Source organism: Oryza glaberrima, chromosome 12, assembly GCF_000147395.1.
Source record: "Oryza glaberrima chromosome 12, OglaRS2, whole genome shotgun sequence".
NCBI lineage: Eukaryota > Viridiplantae > Streptophyta > Magnoliopsida > Poales > Poaceae > Oryza > Oryza glaberrima.
In genome coordinates this window covers 6,732,884-6,751,040 of record NC_068337.1, presented here as the reverse complement: position 1 = coordinate 6,751,040, position 18,157 = coordinate 6,732,884, and the positions used below count along the sequence as shown (strand labels likewise).

The 18,157-nt window shown below is 38.7% G+C and overlaps 1 protein-coding gene across 1 annotated transcript; it reads left to right on the top strand.

The window, feature by feature from the left end:
* Positions 1-8,683: 8,683 nt before the first annotated feature.
* Positions 8,684-18,006, top strand: LOC127757693 (transcription factor MYB3R-4-like). Its single transcript, XM_052283259.1, has 12 exons — positions 8,684-9,032; positions 9,768-10,006; positions 10,087-10,141; positions 10,707-10,764; positions 11,757-11,851; positions 11,937-12,040; positions 12,415-12,543; positions 13,141-14,929; positions 15,490-15,692; positions 16,272-16,356; positions 16,590-16,805; positions 17,139-18,006. The coding sequence occupies exons 2-12, from the start codon at positions 9,876-9,878 to the stop codon at positions 17,271-17,273; spliced, it is 3,000 nt and encodes a 999-aa protein (XP_052139219.1). The 5' UTR covers positions 8,684-9,032; positions 9,768-9,875; the 3' UTR covers positions 17,274-18,006.
* Positions 18,007-18,157: the final 151 nt, after the last annotated feature.

The window sequence follows — 18,157 nt, the reverse complement described above, 5'->3', positions numbered from 1 at the left end:
AAGGAGATAAATATTGAACTCGTAAGAAAAAACAATGCAAACATATTATGTCCACCTGTTCTACTAAGCCTAGTCTATTGTGTTTGCAACATCATTATTTCAACTACTATAATAACAGAGTCATCCTCCTATCCCCTAAAAGCAAGCACGCCACGTGAAATCACACAACCACAGCCTCCCTAAAAACCCGCTGAACCGGTTAGATCTAATGATTTATTCTTGATCCATGCTTTCAGCCCTTTCCAATCATATGAGTGCAACCCATCTAAGTTTTATAGACCCATTGCAATGCACGGTTACTAGTTATCCAAAATATGATTGTTCCATATTGACAATAATGTAGCTATAGCACATAGAAGGTTGATGGGATCGTATGAATGTGCTTTATTTAACACCTTGCTTACCAGTATTATTAGGTCATGTGTATTGAATTGAATGTGTACTACCCTAGTCTATTTGTAGTTTGGTTCGGTCTATGTGCTTTTGGTTTTAGTTTAGGCCCATTAGGCCCAAGTGTTCATTTGGTGAGAACAATCCCACTTGAAAAGTTTAGATAGGTTTGGGTGGCTTATATACTCAGTTCGTTCCAACCATCATACCTCTAGGTTAACACTTTTACACGAAGCGAGGATGAAAGTGATGTGGGTCTATGTGAATGTTGCCCCGCTTAGCATGTAAAGCTGGGCTAATCCCGATTATTGAAGACCGGGGTATTACAACTGTTATTAGAATTTTAACCCACGACACAGGGGTGTGCGTAGCATCGAGGGGAGATAGTGACCATTCACATGCCGAGTAGTGGTGAGCTACCAAGGGCGACAGTCTGTGAAGGGGAGGGCGTGGGGTCTAATACCTGAAAGTGCATCTAGCCTCTCTTAACAGCAAAATTTGGTAATTGTCATTAGTCGAGACTGAGTCAAGGGAAAAGTTGACATCGTGATTATAGTTGCCACGTTTGGGAAGTGTATCAGACAAGTTTGGTTAGTTTTAGAGTTATTTTTGTGTCAGGTCATGGATCAAGGAAGGTTTGTTTGATATGGATAGATTCCTAAGCTGATCATGTCGTACCTGAGTCGGACTTATTTAATTTTTTTCTAGTTAGAGTCCTAAGCCGATTAGGTCATGTTTGAGTCGGACTTGTTCCTGTCCAAGGTTATAAATATGTACAACCGGGTTCATTGTGATCTAACAACATTTCAATATTCACTTTTCGGTGCATCGCCACCCTCGTCCTAGTTTCCCGACGAGTTCTTGTTTTCGAGTTTGAGCTGTATCGGTTTCAATACCTAGCAAGAAAGTAAGTTTTGTCAACTTCACTTGTATCGACCCGGCTAGTACTTACTCGGTTGAGTCCGATATACTAATTAGGTCTTTACTTGCGTTGCTTATCTAATACATCGATTCTTTTTTTGATTGCTTTGTTGTCTTAGTCAGATTTAATATATCAATTCCTTTGCATAGTATCAATCAGATTGCTTATCATTAGCCTTATATTGTCTCGGTTAAGTCCGATCTATTAGATCTTGATTTGCTAGATAAATTTGTTCAATCCGATAGATTATATTCATTATACCAAACGCCGATCAGTTATTTGCTTGTCATCAATTAATCTATTAGATCAGCTAAGTTACAAGATTTAGTTTAATTGTCTAGTTGCTACTTTTATTATCTTCAATCTTATATTATCTCAATTTGGTATGATCTATCAAGATTGTGGTTAATTATTGAAGATTGTTGTTGATTATACTTTGTTTAGTCTTAGTCAGTGATAGTTTAAAGCTTTACAAAAGTAAATGATAAGTTATAATCAATTTGATGCATCGGCTAATATTGAAGGTTATATAATTGCTTAGTTTTTATGTTTATTATCTTCAACCTTATACTGTCTCAGTTTACTCTAATCTATCAAGATTGGTTTTAATAAAAATAGGTTATTAACAATTATGTTATATTTAAGAATCAACGAATGTTTCATTTAATATATCCTTATCTGCAGATTCCATTGGTTATAGTCGTTGGTCCGAAATTCCATCGGCATCGGCTGGGCTCACGATGCCATATCGGTCCATCGAGCGATCTGCCTTATGACCTAACCTTGTTATTTTCATCTTGTTAGTTGCAAGATCAAACTAACTGGCACACTCTGAACCTGATCGATAGGACCTGCACTAGAGCTAAACAGATCTCTCATACCTTTGTGTGTTGTGACATATTTTGCGTCAACACCCCCCCATTGTGTATTTTGGATGATTAATGACAAAAATGATAATGGGACTATTGATTTTATTGAGAACTGTGCAGTGATTAATCCCAAGATGCTTAGGATGATGCATAGAGACCTCCACAAACATGATGCAAAGTGATGAGAGGACTCAAAGGTTTATTTAGAATTTCTTGTACTTTGAATTTGAGTCTAGGAAAGTCATGCTATCAAGGGGGGTTCCAAATTGTTGCTTATGTCTAATCAAGTGCTCAAATGTCCATCCTTTGTCTAGTTGAGAGACATGGTTGCACATCGCTTACATAGGTTTGGGTGTTGTTTGGTTGTGGGTCAAAAGTTCTTGCCACTTGGGTTAGAAGTTCCAGCTCCAGTTTTCAGCTTATGCACCAAGTGTTGGCCGGAGATTTCAAGTTTCCTGATTGGAACTTCCGAGCTTTGAATATGTGAGTACTTGCTACATGACATAAGGATGTGGGTATTTAACCCCGCCATCCCTTCCAGTGCATTTTGGTCATTAATTCCACTTTCCGTTTTCTGTGTCCTAACTTCTTTTGGGGTTTCAGGATTCCACCTAGTTATTGGGCTCCCATGGTGATTTGAGTGTGGATCTAGGGTGTTTGTGAGAGTTTTGTGTTTGTGAGTGAATTAGGAGGATCTTGAGCACTTGGGGGGTTGACACCAAGCTGCTTTTTAGAGCTTGTTACTCTTGGAGGGTGACCTCTTAGATAGCCAGGAGTCACCTACAAGCTTCCTCATGCTATGGATTGACCTGGGCATGTTTGTGAGGATGGACTTTGCCTCCAAAAGAAAAAGAGGTAACTTTGAGTGAAAATTGAGTTGACCTTCTGGTCGCTTGGTGAGGCAAGGGGTTAACAGGGCTCTCAAGAGCTCCTCAATGGAGATGTAGGGTATTTGTGATCTGAACTTGGGGTAAAAATCACTTATCTTTGCTCTACTTGCTCTCTTATGTGTTGCACGATCCATTTGTTGGAGTTTCTATGATCAATTTATATATTGCCTATACCATACCTCTTTTTAGGCTTCCATCTTGATGGATTTGAACTTGCTGTGAGCTACTCTTCAGAGAAGTATACAACCGATCAGAAATTCCGAGTCTAGGGAGTGAAGGTTCTGACCAGCACTCTAGGCTTCGCTGAGAGAACTGGTCGGAGATTACAAAGTTCCGGTCAATTGAATTTGACCGCTACATTGTAGGAATTTTTAGGAACACCTATTCACCCCCTCCTTAGGCGACATCTACGAGCTTTCAATACCCTAGCATGTTCCTAGTTTGGTTTGACTTGTGTGCATGTAAGCATGTTATGGTTTCGATTTAGGCTCATTAGACCCAAGTGTTTGTTTGGTAGGAATAGTCCCACATGGAAAGTTTAGATATTTTTGGGCCAACTTATTGTTGACGACCAAATTTGCCTAGTTCGCTCCAACCATAGCACCTTCAGGTTGACCATTCTACATGAAGCAGGGATGAAAGTGTAATTGGGGTGCTATATGTAGTGATTCAATGATATGGATAATAGTATTCCTCTCGTAGTGAGAGCAACCAACTCTTTACATAACTATTAAGCTTTTCTAGTCCTTCACTAACCATGGCTCAAAGTGTAGAAGGGTGATCCAAAAGGAAAGAAGATAGCCTTGGCGAACAAGCAAGACTAGCTTTTCACTTTGGACTATCACTCTATTCAGCAAAACTCTCAATACCTTATGGGAAAACAAGCTTAAGAAAACATGCTCTACTAATGACTTTCCCCTATCTACGTTGTCATATCCTCATGAATATATTATTATTTTGTTGAAAAAATGTGTTGGATAAAAAGTATAATTAGATTCAAGATAAATGGAAGTTCATTTTAATTAGTAAGAAAACTTGGATGGATACTTGTTCTTTTCTCGATTTTGGATCATATTTTTCGACAGCAACGCTAAGCGATAAGGCATGAAACTAGCTACGTAGGTGTTGTTGGCTTCAATGTTTTTTTTCCCGTGCCTACCAACCCTATCTTTGTTTTGTTTAGCCCCGACTTGTGTTTCACTTGTACTAACTACCTCACGTGTAAAGTGGATTAGGCAATAGGAGTTCAGTAGCACCTCTCTCACGTGCTTGTTGCTACCAGCACCGGTGCCTACCGCCTACCTAGTGGTTGCCTTGGGCTGATGTCGGCCTCCTAGTGATACCTACTAGTAACCATGGATCTTTCCAAATTCAAAGTGTTTTTACATTCCTGATCATCCAAATAATCTCTTGCTTTAACACTTTTCTTTACGAATGCTCCTCCATGAATAAGACATACCTCACACTTGTCTAGCCTCCAGCACTGAATAAAATTCTTGGCATTAGCACATAGTGAATCTGGTTGCTGCAGTAATTTCCAACCTTGTCTGGCAAGCATGCTGAGGTTGAAGCCGTACAAACCATCTCACACTCATCTGTTTCCTCATTCTGCCCAGCCCCATGACACCTAGTGCATCTTGTTCTATTTATTTTCTAGCTCCTTCAATATCGTCTAATCATGATATTAATTTCTTCACACTACCGTTTGGTTAGAAGATGTCACTTTTGCCTACACATCACATGTAGTGCAAGATAGACATTTCCCTCAGTTGGTAAAATGTTATAGCTTTAATCCTTATCTCCTTCCCCTCCTTTGGTGGCATGCATCTCCTTTTTCCACCCCTTTACGCTTTGCTAAATTCTTTCTTTGATATAAGCAAAGGTTCTCGTTTTCTTTATTGATAAGTGTATAGTGGAAGTCCCAAGTACTTATCAGATCTAGCATTAGCATTATAGTACCATTACTTGAGATTTACCGGTCTGACTTAAGTTCTTGCTGAACATAATGGCTGTGTTTCCTTGTTTATTGCTTGGCCTGAACATTTCTCATACACCTCAAGGATATGTTCTAAATTATGTGCATTCAACTTCAGCAAAATAAGTCAACATAGCAGATGTGTGACTTAAGGTTGCAAACAAACAACTTGGTGTATTGTACCCTCCCTTTTCACCAACAATTAGCAAGGATAAAAACCATATGCATATATCAAGAATAGGTATGGAAAGAGAGGATCTCCCTGCATTAAACATCTAGAGGGGATCATAGACTCTGCCAATTCTCCATTCACCTTTATTATATGTGACTACAATGACATATAGTTCATTTGGAAGCTTAGAATTTTGTTGAAAATCAAGATCTTCCATTGGTACCTAAAGAGAGGGTCATTTTGACCAAACATAATCTAGCAAAAAGAAAGTAGAAGGGTAGCATTAAATATTGCTTTTGTAATTCTAATGAAATAATACAACACCTCTATTTTTTTTATTATCGTTTGGTAAAATGTGTATGGAATATTGTCCTTATAGCCTGTGGGATTGATCAATTGCTTGCTATTGTTGTTAATCTTTTTGGTAGTTGGCAAGATGATGTACAACTAGGCTAGAATACCAAATTTTTGTGGACGTTGCGGTTTTATGTTGGGCAGAATGGTTAACTAGAAATAGTGTGGTCTTTAATGGCTCCAAAACTAATTTATTTTTACAGGTGATCTTCAAGAAGACATACTGGGCACGCTAGTGGTGATCGTTGCTTAAAGAAAAGGATGGTCACCAGTTGAAAAGGAGTGCTGAAAAATGTTGGAAGCAAGGGTCAGAGAGATTTATGCAAAGGTTTGGGGTGGGACTTTAGAAGGAGATTGGAAGCATAGTCTTGTTGTCTCTTTTGTTGGGTGTTGTCTATGGTACTTTGTTGAAACCTTATTGTGACGAGTTTGGGTTTATATGTTTCATGACCGTATACATGTGTTTTGGATGTAGAGGCCGGTTTTAATCCATTTTCTAAAAAGAAATATGGCCGTTGTTGAAAATTTGGTCATAATTCAACATATTTTAATCCAGAAAAATAAGATAATAAACATGACATGTGTAATAGGAATTGATCTACTAAAAGTGCTAAACATGTACATGCTAATAACTAGAAAAGCATCATCGAGAAACATGTTTTAACGCTATAGTGAAGAAGGAAACATACCCGGAGAACGCTTTGGTACTAGATGAGGCATTATTGGTGTTGTTGCCTCCGTTGATGTTGACGTTCTCACCTCCTCCAGTGTCCTTGCCGCCACCTCCACCAGCGCCTCCACCAATAGATATGTTGAAGTAGTGGAAGTAGACGAAGCAGAGTAGGGAGTCGATGTAGAGGAAGAAGACAATACCGTGGAGAACCGATGCAGAGCAGTCGCGCTCCCAAAAACTTGATTGCCGCCTACCCGTGCATGTACTTAAGCGGACGGAGTTTCGAAGGCCTGCTCATCCAATCACTCATGCGCACAAGTGTTTGTTACTGGGGAAGCAGAATCTTAGCACATGAACAGAAGAATCAGGATGTGCCGAGGAGAATCAGTGCGGGAGAGAAGAAGAGGAGAGCAGAGAAGTGCATCCTCTGTCTGTCCCGGTGGTGGGATTATATAGTGCGCGAGAGGGAGAGGAATCAATCCCTGTTACTGGAGTAATAACGGAATCAATCCGATAATTAAATTGGGATTGATTCGTTCTTCCATTACAGAAGTAACAGTGCCGATTCAATTCGTGTCCATTGCAAAACATAATGAGAGAGAGAGAGAGAGAGCGCGTGCAACAACTACCACGCCCTGGCCGGCTCGACGCGCGGGTGGCATTCCCACCAAGCCACCACCACCTTAACCGCTCAACAAGCGCTCTCCAATAGCAACACATTCCAAAATTTCGGTGCAACTAACACTTTATGTTGAGATTACTTTAACATTAATTGTTGGCTTTTGGAATTTATTAGGATTAAATTGGGCCTAGTGCATTTAATCTAAAAATTTGAATGACATGCTTCATGATAAAATCAGGGTTTTCAATTTCAGTTGGAAATTTCGCTCCCCTCTAGCAACTAAAAATGTTGCACAAGATTTTTGGTTTTCTGCAAACTTTTTTGAATATTGGTCAAAATTTATTAAATTTTCAAATGATTTTGGGTAAAAAAGTTCAAAAATTCCCAAAAGTGTTAGTTGCACCGAAATTCCAAAATTTCTGTGCAAATCGAAATTGAAAACCCTGGATGAGATCAACCCAACGTGGAAAGAGGCCTAGTCCGGGTAACATTGCTTAAGAAAATAATCGAATCCACCCTATTATAAGCCCTGTTCATGTGCTTTATTGATGGAAAAATCTTTTACTTTTGGTATGAACAATTGTAGCTTCATTCCAGCTTGATAGCATCTTCAAAGCTTGCATCACTTCATGAGTCAACTGATCCCGGCACCAAAAGGATATAAAAATATGACAAGCATTCCATCCTGGCTTAGATTTTTTTTCCTCACAAATGCTCCAAAGTTCTGTTGTTTTCAGTGTAATCGTTCCAGTTGATTATGTTATCTTTTTATGTCTAACAAATTATTTGCTCCATGATTAAAAAGGTATTTTCTCAAGACTTTCTTTGGTTATACTGCTTAGACTTGTTTTAAGCTAATTATTAAGTTTCTATACTCTTTTTTTTATAAAAAAATGATGGTGGCAATAAATCTGCCAATCACCAACTCTATTTTCTTACCAACTACTGTACGTACTTTAATGTTGTAAAAACATATCCTTTTACAAATTTTTAATATCTTATTTCATCTCTATGATTTAAGTTTATCATGTAAAGACCTCTATAGAGAACTGGGAATGAAATTGTTCTTAAAAACCTTATAATTAACTTGTTCCAAACATAAGTTTACCACATGTATAACTCAACTTTCCAGTAGCAAACTACGGGTATTTAGCTAGTATTTTTTTAAATATTTAATTTATCTTTATAATGAACCAAATGACCGTAACAATAATCCGCTTAATAATTTTTTCAACTTACCCCTCTTGTTTTTATCGAGGGAATAGCCTCTCATGTTTTGTGAGAGCAAATTTTCATGGTCGACAATGGCCATTGGAGGTAAGCAACTGGCTGTGTTCGGCGGCCTGTGTTCTCAACTCCTATCCTTCGTGTTCCACGCGCATGTTTTTTAAATTGCTAAACGGTACGTATTTTATAAAAAATTTCTATACGAAAGTTTCTTTAAAAAATCATATTGATCATTTTTTTTTAAAAATAGCTAATACTTAATTAATCACGTAGTAATAAACCGCTCTGTTTTCTGTGCACGGGATATTTGTTCCCTTCTCTTAACGAACACAGCCAAGCATCCCTTGCTTTGGATACTCCCGCTACGGCAATATTCGAATGTCAACGACTCCACGAGCTCTGCGAATGAAGCGACGGCCCAGATCCGCCCGATCTCACGCGAAGCCATCTCCCCACCGTCCATTTCGTACCGGAATCCCTCTCCGCGCCTCCTTCCCGTCCATTTTGCAGAAACCACCCCGAACCCAAAACCCAAAACTTAAAAAAGAGAAGAAAAAACAAAGTTGTCAAATATCCCATCCGCTTCATTTCTCCCACGCTCTGAAATTTGAAATCGCAGACGAGGCGAGACGAAGACGAAGAGGAAGAGCAAGAGCTAGGGTTAGGAGGAGGCGATTTGCTCCGCCCGCAGATCGGATCCCCCACCTCGTCTCGCCCCCGATCTCGCACCCCCCGCCGCCTCCACTTCTGCCGCGCCGAATCTCTCAGTTGGAGCCGCCGCCGCCGCCGCCGTGGGCCGGTGGTCGGTGCGCCGCAAATCGCGCCGCCGCCGTGGCCGTCGGGCTCCCACCCGCAGATCCAGCATCCAGGAATCGTGCGGCTGGGGACGGCGCTCCGCGGGACCAGGGCGGCCAGGGTCGCCGTCGCCAGGGCGATTGGTATGTATATCTGCTTGCTTGCTTGATTGTTGTTTGGGATGTCCGCTTCGAATTTGGAGCTGGAGGAGGAGGAGGAGGAGGAGGAGGAGGTGCTTTTGTATGTGTGATGAATTTGTCTCAGTGAGATCTGTATATTATACATTTTTGTTCGGTAAATTCCATGGCAAAAATCAAACTCTCTTTGGTACTAAATAAAGCTGAAATTCAGACAATGCAAGCATTAGAGGTCCATATGGCAGTGCATATCACCCACACACACCCACACACAAACCATCAGGGTGTGAAATTAGCTTCTTTGGTAGCTCGGAGGGTAGAATGAGCCATCAAATAGTTTTGCTGGTTAATTGATCCTGCAGAATAGTTTTAGAAAAGCAAAGATGGACTATTTTTTTTCCCAATCTATAAGTTGTACGCTTGGCTGGATATCAATCGATTGCCTCCATATACATGATACATCTGTGTGAATGATGCAATTTTTAGTTTTTACGAAAGATGTACAGTGAAGGGATGGTGTACTGGTGTAGATACACTATCACCTCTGTTCCTTCTTTTTGATAGAAGATTATAAAATCCATCTTTTTAAGAAAGCCAAAGTGACATGAGTTCTACTCCCCATTCCTTTTAAATGAGTAAATTAATGTCCTTATGAGTGTAGTCAATGCCCTCTATGCATTCCTGAACACTTCTATTGTTACATCTTGTGACAAGAACTTCATTCCTCCATTTCTATTGCAGCCTATGATCGCTTATTCCTTGAAGCAACTCCCTGAAGGCCTTACTCAGGCTTGACCGTATAATGATTTTTATATCCCTTAGAGGTTTCTATTGCAAAGTGAGGATTGAATGTCTTCAGTCATGATGACAAGCGACAACGGAAAGGCTCCAGAGAAGGGTGGAGAAGCTTCTGGACCTTCATCAGCTCCCCAAGAAGGTGAAATCAGCAATGAACCACAAAGGCGCCGGCCGCTCAGTGGGTAAAATTCTAAGCTCTTCTAACCATGCTAATGTATATTCTACTAAATTTTATTATGCTTCTTTGTCCTTGTAACTTTAGGAGGACCACTGGTCCAACACGGCGTTCCACGAAAGGAAATTGGACCCCTGAAGAGGTATAACATGTGAATGTCAGCTTGTGTTTCTGTTGATGAAGAGTCCTTTCATGTACACATAATTAAATGATGATTGAAAAATCTTGTTTTATGTAACTGTGAAACATCTAATGTGTTTACTGGTAAAGACTGGACTTGTTTAATATGAAAAAAATATTTCACTTCATTTGGTGTTTTATTCCTCCTACAAACAAAGTTGAATCTGATAATTTACTAATTTCTCTAGCATCCAAGGGAGCCATGGGCAACTTTAACTCTTTAAAAGTCAACAAATGCATGTATTCTGAGGCGAATCATAAACTTCACTTTTCTACCTTGGGATTACCTTCTTTGTTCTGTTTCTGTCATATAGTCATGTGCAATTCTGTTCTAGTTCCATGCTTTGTACAAAATTGTAACAGCAGCATTTTGGTTCTATTTTGTATGTCTCAATGAAATGTGAGCCAAGATCCATATTATCATCCACACAATGCAAAATTTCAAATTTCTTAGATGCATATATTTTTTTGTGCTTATTATCTACTTACACTGTTTAACGTTGCACTTATGTGCTATTCAAATGTAGGATGCCATATTGTCCAGAGCTGTTCAGACATATAAAGGGAAGAATTGGAAAAAAATAGGTACGTTCTTTGGATTGATGCTTATATGTGGAAAGTCATGCAATGATTCTATTTTTCTATTTGCTTAGTCCTACTCTTTACCTTAGTCCTTACTCTTGCCCGGTGAGTCCTTACTCTTTATCATTGCATTTCTACAATATCCTTTAGCTGTCATACTTTTCTTTTTCTTGATCTTCAATATAGTTATTTTTTTATGATGGAACATATAAACGAAACAGCCTTCTAAAATCCAATCCCCACCCATTTCACTATTTTTTTGAGAGAGGAAATAACATAGGAAAGCACCTTCAAAAATGTGTCCTTTGGTATCTACATTACTCTACATTTTATAGCCTACTCCCTCCGTTTCAGGTTATAAGACATTTTGACTTTGGTCAAAGTCAAACTATTTTAAGTTTGACTAATTTTATAGAAAAAAGTAGTAATATTTTTAACCCAAGACCAATGTATTATGAAAATTTATTCAATTATAGATTTAATGAAACTATGCTAGCGTTGTAAATATTACTACATTTTTCTATAGAGTTAGTCAAATTTAGAGTAGTTTGACTTTGACCAAAGTCAAAACATCTTATAACCTGAAATAGAGGGAGTATTATGCATGTCTGCTTCCCTTTGGTTTTTCTTTTGGTCACATTTGCTCTTTGATTACATACTGTTGTATGGCAATGCATGTCAGGTTGTAACAGGAACAATATATTATTTCACAATATTATCCACTATCCAGGGTTTACAATTCATTTTTACCATATTGTTCTCAAGCCTCTTTTGTCCTACAATTGTTTAGTGCAGTAGGATATCATAAACCATGCAGCATATTTTATATTTTTTCTTCGATGTTATGTGAACTCGTGTGCAGGAAAGCATTGTGCTGTTTCATTAACTTACACTCAAGTCATGCTCTTCTGGCATTGTTTTTCCTACTCTGTTGATGAGATTCTTGTATATCGTTAAAAATCCAAGCTTTGACAGAGGTCCTTCTAATTTTCCAGCGGAATGTTTTCCGGATAGAACCGATGTACAATGCTTGCACAGGTGGCAAAAGGTTCTAAACCCTGAATTGGTCAAAGGGCCATGGTCCAAAGAAGTAGGATGCTATTCCATTTATTTTCATTTCTTAGATAGTATTGATTAGTCATAATACGCTCACAATGACTTGTTCCCTTTTTCAGGAAGATGACATCATTGTTCAGATGGTAAACAAACTTGGACCAAAGAAATGGTCAACCATTGCTCAAGCTTTGCCTGGACGTATAGGAAAGCAATGTCGGGAACGGTAATGCTATGAAAATTACTTATTCATTTTATTTTATTTCATCTAGCTTGCACTGAAGAAAAATGATATAACAAGAAGTTTTGTGGGGCTCAACAGAGCAACTTCTTTGTGCTAGCAACAACTGATTTCTTCTAGCCCGTTGTTCTGCTGGTGAATGCAGGTTTTCTTTGGACATTGTTTTCGCATAGACCATATATGTTGTACAATGATGTCTACCAAAACATGTGTTAGATTGTTAATAAGATTTATTTTCACAATGCAGTATTTTGTAAACTATGCTAATTTATTTCTTAATGTGCATGCCATTATTTTTAATCGAGTATCATTACTGTGGATTCTACGTCTTAAAGATGGACTATCTAATCTGCATTTAGGTGGCACAACCATCTTAACCCTGGCATAAACAAGGAGGCATGGACACAAGAAGAGGAAATTACCCTCATACATGCTCATCGAATGTATGGAAATAAATGGGCTGAGCTGACAAAATTTTTACCAGGAAGGTAATGATTTTTATTTTTAACCTAAGAGCTGTTTGCAGACCTCTAGTTTTGATCTGATATTGTCATGATGACTGCTATTATGGGGGAAATCTTTCCTCTAATTTTTGTTCCAAATTCTATTTTTTTTCTGTGGTAAGTTCCCAAACTGTTTAGCTCAGCATTCTTTCCACCTTCCTTTCAGACATCATTTGGAATCTATGGTGTTGTATAAATTTAGGGAAGATGGTAACCTAAAAAAGAAACTTAAATCGTTTTTGCTTTGGGAGAATAGAATGAGGACGCGGGTCCATACTTCCACCGAATGTGAAATAGAGATGCCACTGCTTAACTGCAATATCGTTCCTTTATTTTCAGCAAGCGAAATTTAAAATCAATCTGTTATCTTCTATGAAGTGAAAATAGATGTGAAATTTATGTTTTACTGCCATTTTGACACATCTATTGATGTTTAACATTCTTGTCTTCTCTAAATGTTTATGACCTAATGCACAATGATCTATATGTACTTCTGCTCAATTAACGCTTGTTATTATAAAAATATGCCCTTTTTGGACTACTGAAATGATTGAACCTGTAACATTCTATTTCCCTTATCAGGACGGACAATGCAATTAAAAATCACTGGAACAGTTCAGTAAAGAAGAAAGTCGACTCATACATGTCATCAGGTTTACTTACCCAAGTCTCGTGTCTCCCTCTAAATGAATACTCTGCACACTGTAATTCCTCACCTGCGTTGACCCAACAAAACAGCGAAGACAGTGGTAGCTATGCTGTTCGAGAGGTTGAAAATTCATCAGTGTGTAGTCAATCATCACTTGCCAAGGTTTCTTGCTCCCAAGTGCACAATGCTAATGTGGCATTGGGCTGTGATTTGCAAGTAAATGCGAATGTTGACAATAATGAAGCGCATGATTCTCAATCTTCTGTGGGTCACGAAGCATGCTATACTTCTGTGGGGGCTGTTGCAACTGCTATACCTGAGGTGCACTACCACGTTTCTTCCTCTAACTTCGATCCAGATCAACACTTGCAAGAGGAGTTTGCTCAAGGATTGAATTTGCATATGAGTATGGATGAAGTGCCAAGTAATTCTAGTTTTGCAGACAACCCAACTATCTGTAGTATAGAAAATCATGAAAGGTCATTGGAACCATATGATGTAGCAATGGAGATGCCTCTCTCTATGTTACCAAGTGATTCTGGAGCTGAGCAAAAACTACATTTTATGTCGGAGGCTGACTTCAATAGTCCTAATTGTCTGAAATCTGAACTTTGGCAGGATATTTCCTTGCAAAGCCTTCTTTCTGGACCTGATGCAGTTGAAACTGATTCTTTTTCAAGATCAAATCATCAATCGGATGTATATTCCTCTCAAGCAGATAATGAATTTTTAGCACCACCCTACCTATTACAGACATCAAATTCTTCCAGTGTGATGGAGGCTACTTATGGACAGAGTCCACAGATGTCAGTACCACCATCTCTTATCTGTTCAAATGTTATGACTGATGTACCTTCTGATAATAGATCAGAACCAAAAGAAATGACAGTTTCTCAGGCAGAAATGGTCACACAATCTTCCAGTTCTTCAGGTGATGCTGAAATGTCTGCTAACCCTGGTAGTAGTAATGGCAGTGATATTCCTTCAATGATGGAAAGGATACCTGAATGTGCGGACCAACATGTTACTAATGCGGAAGAACCTGAAGCCAGTATAGAGAAAGAACCATCGGTTACACTGAGTGCTACAGCAGATGAAAAGCAGGATGAGGGAGCCCTATTCTATGAACCTCCTCGTTTTCCAAGCATGGATGTTCCATTTGTCAGTTGCGACCTTGTAACTTCTGGTGATCTCCAAGAGTATAGTCCCCTTGGTATTCGGCAGTTAATGCGGTCGACCATGAATGTCTGCACTCCAATGAGATTGTGGGGCTCCCCTACACATGATGAAAGCCCTGACATTTTGCTGAAGAGTGCTGCCAAAAGCTTCATATGCACACCATCAATACTAAAGAAACGTCACAGAGACCTCGTGTCTCCTATTCCGGATAAAAGAATCGAGAAGAAATCTGGGACTGAAAAGGATTGTGGGGTATCAGACACATCCTCCATCGGCATTCAAACATGTTTTATTAATGCCACTAAAGATGATGCTGTTATAACTAAATCAATTTTGCGTATTGAGCGATCTGCTTCTTCTAAACCTCTGGAAAAGAAACTTGAGTTCTCTGATGAGAACAAGGAAAATTTGGACAACACAATTGAACAGGCAAAAGATGGACAGAGTGCAGGAAATTACAAACACATTGACGAGCAGGCAAGGGGGGAACGGCGTACTGCAACAAATATAACTACTACTTATGATGATCTGCCAGGCAATTTAGTAAGTACTTCCAGTTTTTGATGATATTTAGCCAGTTAGTATGTGTATCATATTTCGTTGAGGATAAAAGGTAGCACCTGTATAGTTTGTGAGGTGAACCAATCAGAGTGGGTCCAGTAACACAATTAAATTTAGCATTAGGCCAGTCCCAGTGGGTGCCACATAAGCAACAAGGTATTTAATGGATGATTGAAATATCTCTTACAATGCATTGTTTCATTTTTGCTGTTTCATAGGCAATACATGCAAGAGACAAGCTGTATTGGAAATGATGTAGACAGTTTCATCTAGATGACACTCATTTCATCTCACTTTATTAATTCTTTGCCACATGCCCACATCATCTAAATTGTTGACATGGAGCCCTATTTAAATGAAACTCCCACTGGAAGTGGCCTTATGCATCTTCAAATAATCAAGTTAATGCCCTGAGTGTAGCAGGTGCTCTTTAGTCTTTAACATGTTAGCATCTATGAAATATGGGGGCTGGGAGACTGGATCAAAATGGAAAATGAATTTTTCCAATGATCTTGTTCTTACCTATATGTTGTTTGATGCAGCAACCTGCAGGTATTCTTATTGAGCACAACGGTGATGATCTTGTTTCCCCAGATTATGGTAAAAACACCATGAAACAGAAGCAAAACACAAATATGGAATCTTTGTCAGTCTGTAAGGAGGGAGTGTCTGCTAAAAAGCCTGCGGAACTTATTGTGGAGAAATCTTCAGCATACATAAATGTGGATTATGAATATGTGAACATGTAAGACCACTAATTTCACATGTTCCTTTGTTGTTTTACAGCAGATTCTTTTGTATAGTAATCTTCTCAGGTTACATGAATATTAAGTCGTTAAGTTTTATGGCAACTGATCTCTAGTGAATGATCATTTCCTCCTTTTCTTGCTATTGCAAGCATCAACCTATTGAATTTGTAGTCCGGCATGCTTCTGAAGACCTAAACTGTGATTAGCTGGTTTTCATGTTCAACCTCATGTCTCTATTTAGATACTTAATCCAGTACAAAATTAAGTTACTACCCATTCTTATCTATGTAACTGAAATATCCATTCAAGAGCTTCATCATTAGTCAGAAACTGAAAAACATTTTATTATCTAATGTATTATCATAAGCCTTTTAGCCACCATCTTACTGGGATTAGCACATGCTATTTCATCCAGAATGTTGAAGAACACTTGAATCCTACTGACGAATACATTTAAGATACTACAATAGGGAATTAAACCCCGCTTGTCTCCAACTACTGAAGTGTGAAGAGATTACTTGATCCTTGTTCCTTTTAATATGTAATTCTGAATTCTAAAGCCTTGCTATTGTTAGATTGGCTGATACCCCAGGCATCAAAAGAGGACTAGAATCTCCTTCAGCATGGAAGTCCCCTTGGTTTGTAGATATGCAATTTCAGGTACATTTAGCACTTTGTAAAATTTATATATTTGAAATGCAGAGCTCAAGTGTTTGGAACAAGAATATAACTTGGTGGACTATGGCTAAATCTAAGCGGATGGAAATATATTTCTTATTATTGAGTCGTGCCTGAGAGTATTTTTTTTCATTAATTACTGATGTTGTCACGCACTGGGGATATTGCTTGCTGTTTACTCTGCTGAACTTCTTGTGGCCATATGTTCCTCCCAGGGTTCATACTTCGTCAGCCCAGCTAATGGAAGTTACGATGCGCTAGGATTGGTGAAGCAGATAAATGTGCAGACTGCTGCTGCTTTGGCAGAAGCCCGTGAGGTGCTGGCAAGTGGTGGCCAATCTGAGAACATAAATTCTGATAAGGAAAACCTGGAGAATCCAGATGCCAAGAAGGAACCAGGAGCAACAACCAAATTGCAAGCAAAAATCAAGGTGCGTATTGAACTGCTTATTTTCATATTCCCGTGTTGTTGAAACAAAAGGTCTTGCGTTGTAACAAAAGGAGGACCCTGGTTTTATTGTTTGTTATTTTAGTAGTTCCTCTTGCGTTAATATTATTTAGCTATGTAGCTCATGCTGTCTGGCAAATCTTGGTTTGTGAGTTCCAAAACGGTGGCAGTTGTTTTTCTGTAATCCATCAACTGTAAATGGTTTTGATAGATTTGCATCCACGTTGAGCATAAATTAACATCATTACCCATTCCAGACTGCCAGTGTTTAACTGTATTATTAGCAATGATCATAATATGAATGCATATTTTGCAGACCGAGGGGAAAATCCTGGATTTCAACGAATGTGCCACACCTATAAGATCATCAGATAAAAAAGCTGGCAGCAGTCTGGGAAGATCTTTGAGCTCCCCTATTCCTTCGTCCCATCTCCTGAAAAGTTTTCGATAGGTAGATATATGAGGAATACACCTCAGGTTAGCTGTAACAATCATTATGTGAAACTGTGAATCTTGTTCATTACCGTATTCTTTGTGATTATTACCGTAAAGAAAGCTGCTTCTTGTGACTGCTATCGCCAGCTTACAATTTCAGCCCAGAAGCTAGCTTCCAAAAGGCAGCAGAATACTTGGGCTGTTGAAGCTGTAGTATTTAAATTTAGAAATTTTAATTTATTCCTGTTCAATATTATTTGACATTCCAGGCCTCTTTGTGGATTTGATTCAAAATATCATTTTGCAAGCCCTTTGCAAATTGGAACTACGTGGGGCAACCTTAGTGTTGCTTGCTGCAGGTCTTTCACCAGGTAGATAACAGTTGGCTCTCGAGTGAGTCTACTACTCTATACTTTGAATGGCTAGAATTCAGTCTGGTGTCATGCAAAGCTTAAATTTTATACAAATATTTACGCATGTAAATTTTTCAGTAGAAAAAAATATTATCTGCAGGTCCACTAAATGGATTAGCCCTCTGAATGCTTAGAACTTTGGACTGGTTAGTTGAAAACATGAAAATTCATAGCTACAAGAAAGGAATAAGTCTACTTTACTTCCCGTCCTCTTTTGCTCCTTACTGAATAGTCTCCCTCAACTGCAAAATGAATAAGTTCACCTGACGTCCCTCAATTGTACGCAGAATCTGTCTAGGCTCCCCTAATCGTAATATTAGAAATGTGTACCCCTAAACTATGTAAAACCGTCCAAAAAAAAAAGTCCCGAGACAGTATAGATATTTGGTTTTGTTGATGTAACATCCTAGTTATCAAAAAATAAAATAATAAATATGTGAGGTCCATCTGTAAGTGAGAAGGAAAAATGTGGGCCCATGTGTCAGCA

Excerpts from the sequence above, each read along its gene's own strand:
- LOC127757693 (XM_052283259.1), top strand. The coding sequence starts at position 9,876 with ATGTCTTCAGTCATGATGACAAGCGACAACGGAAAGGCTCCAGAGAAG. Across the intron at positions 12,544-13,140 it reads ACAAAATTTTTACCAGGAAG|GACGGACAATGCAATTAAAA; the intron begins GTAATGATTTTT and ends TTCCCTTATCAG. Across the intron at positions 14,930-15,489 it reads ATGATCTGCCAGGCAATTTA|CAACCTGCAGGTATTCTTAT; the intron begins GTAAGTACTTCC and ends TGTTTGATGCAG.